At 39.2% G+C, this 3290-nt stretch overlaps 1 protein-coding gene across 1 annotated transcript in view; it reads right to left on the bottom strand.

The window, feature by feature from the left end:
* Positions 1–1176, bottom strand: part of LOC138056134 (P2X purinoceptor 7-like) — a 1274-nt gene extending 98 nt beyond the window's left edge. Inside the window, exons 1-3 of the mRNA XM_068901967.1 lie at positions 936–1176; positions 541–673; positions 1–128 (exon numbers count right to left, since the gene is read on the bottom strand). The exon at positions 1–128 is cut by the window's left edge and continues 98 nt beyond it. Coding sequence (XP_068758068.1) covers positions 1–128; positions 541–673; positions 936–1176 — 502 coding nt within the window. The remainder of the gene's footprint in view (positions 129–540; positions 674–935) is intronic.
* Between the last annotated feature and the right edge of the window lie 2114 nt (positions 1177–3290).

Here is a 3290-nt window from a genome sequence, read left to right as displayed (position 1 = left end):
CATCTTCGGAGGGAAATTCACTTCTTATTTTTTTCACTGCACATGATGGGATGACACGCCAAATTCCTTTTCCAAGATACCCATGTACCCACCAGGTGAACTGTCGGTATGCTGAGTAGCGGAATGACCTGAAATAGAACAAAGGAAGAACTTGGATTAACTTGTGCGATTTTCACCAAAGTCAAGAATCTGGTAATTCTGCCAAGTTGCATTTTGTGTTGATAGAGCTGTAACTGAAGTGTACGAAGTATGAGGGTTAGTCTTTTTATCATGGTATGATATAATTTGCAGTTAATTACAATCTGAGTAGGTTTGCACTCAGCCTATTGACCTCAACCAAAAGTTCTAGGTTGCTTCCAATTAAGATGGCTTGAGCAGACAGGAAGAGTTTCTTTACTCCAAAGTTACTTTGTGTACTTAAGCTACCTCGAGTGAGCAAAGTGAAAGTTTGTAACAAACTGAAAATGCACTTCAAAATGGGAGTAAGAAAAAATTATCTGTTAAGGCTTGCATTGGTTGGATGAAAACATTGCATATCACCTGTTTGAAACTTGCTGTCTTTCTGGAAGGCCAGCACTCTCTCTGTCATGCAGGCTAACTAGCGCTGTCCACAGCACATCTCTGTTCAAGCAAACGGCTTCAAAGCTTTCATGCTCAGTTATACACGTCAATCCTGAGACGGAATAAAATTATACTTTTATGATTTGGGCCAGTTGCTTATTTGACAAAATAAATACAAATGCAACAGTATTTAACGCACGCCTCTTAAAAGGAGAAATGCGATCACTAAACTAGAGAAATACTCGCCAATATCAATAAAAAAAATCTTTTTCAGTTTCATTTCTACAATTTTAATGTAAACGCGTGAGCTAATATTCGCGCCTCAGATCACCATGATTCGTAGGAAAAATAAAAATATCAAGTTTAAAACAAACCTTTGACTAACTTCGACAAAAAAGCTAGTTCTTGGCAGCAGATGCACTCAACTTCAGATGACATGATCGAGCATCGCCCACAGACGCACCAAGAAGCATTCTCTTGTCGACTGACTCGTTCACTTTCACAGTTCGGTTCCAATGAATCGATTTCTTGTTCTTCTGGCCCACTAGAATCTTCCTTTGCGTTTTCTTCGCTTGAAGAATACTCTGGTTCAAATTGGTATGGTTGAATCGACATGATGATCGCTTTTATTGCCAGTCCCAAGTAATTTCTAGCTTTGTTTTGCTGTGTTTACATGAGAAACGTTAGGCCCAGCAACCTTTACACGTCATATCAACCCAGAGTCCCTAGCACACCAAACAAGATGGCGAACGCAGGAAGTTCGAACTTGCTGCGAAAGCCGCTTTTGAAGGCCAAGAAAAAAAATAACAAGGTTAGAAGAATAATTTTTAGTGCCAAATATCTTGTATTTTACACATTTAGAGCATTTTGAGCAATATTTGCCTTAAGAGTGGAGGTTCGCTTTTTGTAAGCTATTTAGATTGTCTTTGTTCAGAAACGATCTTATGGCACTGTGACTATGAGACATCCGTATGTATACATGCTTGGTGTTAAAGTCCCCAGAAACAAAATTCAAAAAAGAAAATTCCTTTATGCTGATGCGCATATAGACTCAAGCTTAAATTCTCAAAGAAAAGTTTTGAACCAGACAAACAAAAAGCGACAATAAGAATGAATGAATTAACAAATGGAAATGAAAAGTCTTGCCATGGCAATTATTATCAGTAACACCCTCAAAACATCTCCAATGTTCACTTGTCTGGGTCTGGTTCAGGATTCCATATTTTCCATACACCCTACCACAATAACACGAAACAGCAGTAAGCCACACTCTTGACTGTGCTATATAATTCATGAAATAAGTACCCATACTCTCTCATTGTTTTAACCATGCAAATAATTCCTGAGCTTTAATGTCATTGACTAGAAGTTCGAATTTGCTTATGACGTGAAGAGAAGAGGGTGTATTTGTTCACAAATGTACTGCCAAAGAAAAATTCCTTTCACTTTCAGAAGAAATGTTGCACAGATCAAAGGTGGGGCCTACCATCCAGAGGGTGCCCCCAATGTGGGCAAAAATAGAAATCCTGTGCCTCACAAGTGTACCCACAGTGAGGGCACCTGAATGGCCTTCAGCCACTTGTGTGCCCTTCAGGAAAACTTAAGAGGGTTGACAGGGGGTCTGGAAGTGCAGAAGAGGAGGGAAGGGAGTCTTCTGTACCAGAAAAACTTAACACAAGAGATGATGGTGATGACAAAGATGGAGGTGATGATGACGAGCCAGTTAAGGATGAAGTTAGACTAATCAAAAAATCAACAGTTTTACCAAAATCAAAGGAAAACGAGAAAAACAATCATCAAGCATGTTGGAAAACTGTGGAAATAAAGCTGAAAGTCGGTGGAGGTTTTCACAATCATCCACTGTCATAGTACACGAGGGTTGCTGTAATTGAGCCCGGCCGCTTGCTTCATTGGTCATCAGATGGTCAAGTACAGTGTTTACATTTTCCCCACATTCCCTGAACAACTGCTCCAAAGTTGTAAAGGGAATGTGAGGAAAGGCTGCCTCCAGTTGCGTGAGGGCCATGACTGCTGATGGCTGTCTATCTGTTACCTGCCCAAGGTTCTCTGTCTGCATGATTTCAAATAAAGGTTTATAACAATTAATGCAGCCGTTGATTTTTAGAACACACTGTAACAATGTTGTCTTCCTCCACAACAATTTTGACATCCTCCAGGAGGTTAATTACACTTTACTCACGTCAACAGCACTAGTAAATCAAACCTCTATTACTATCTACTGTGAGGGTTGTTATACAATCCAGGCAAAATGGAAATTAAAGTTGGTTTCGCGATAGACCTTCACAAAAGTTATGGGGATTGGGGGAACAAGGGAAGGTGCATAAAAATGTCATTTATAGTAAACAACAAGACATATCAATTTAAACTGCATGTATTATCCATCTAAAAGGGCCACAGTCAGATGGTTTTTAATTGTATTAATACTGCGTTCCTTCTTCAGCAGCATGCTATAGATTTGATCGTTCCAAAAATAGAAAAAAAACACTTTTGAGCACTTATTAGACATGGAAAAACAAGACAACACTTATTCATGGGGGTAAATATGCCTTAGAACGTAGCAACCAATACATTTATATTTACCTTGTTTTCCTTTAATTTACTTACCCTCTGCATACTACCTTCTGAATAGGCCCTCAAAACCCTTGCTTGGTTGGTTAGGAATGGCAGCTTCTTTTCCTCTTCCGAGAGATTAGCCATGAAATTGTTGA

The sequence above is a fragment of the Montipora capricornis genome, chromosome 1, assembly GCF_036669925.1.
Source record: "Montipora capricornis isolate CH-2021 chromosome 1, ASM3666992v2, whole genome shotgun sequence".
Lineage (NCBI taxonomy): Eukaryota > Metazoa > Cnidaria > Anthozoa > Scleractinia > Acroporidae > Montipora > Montipora capricornis.
Note: the sequence above shows the minus strand (reverse complement) of the source record. Positions and strands in the feature narration are given on the sequence as shown.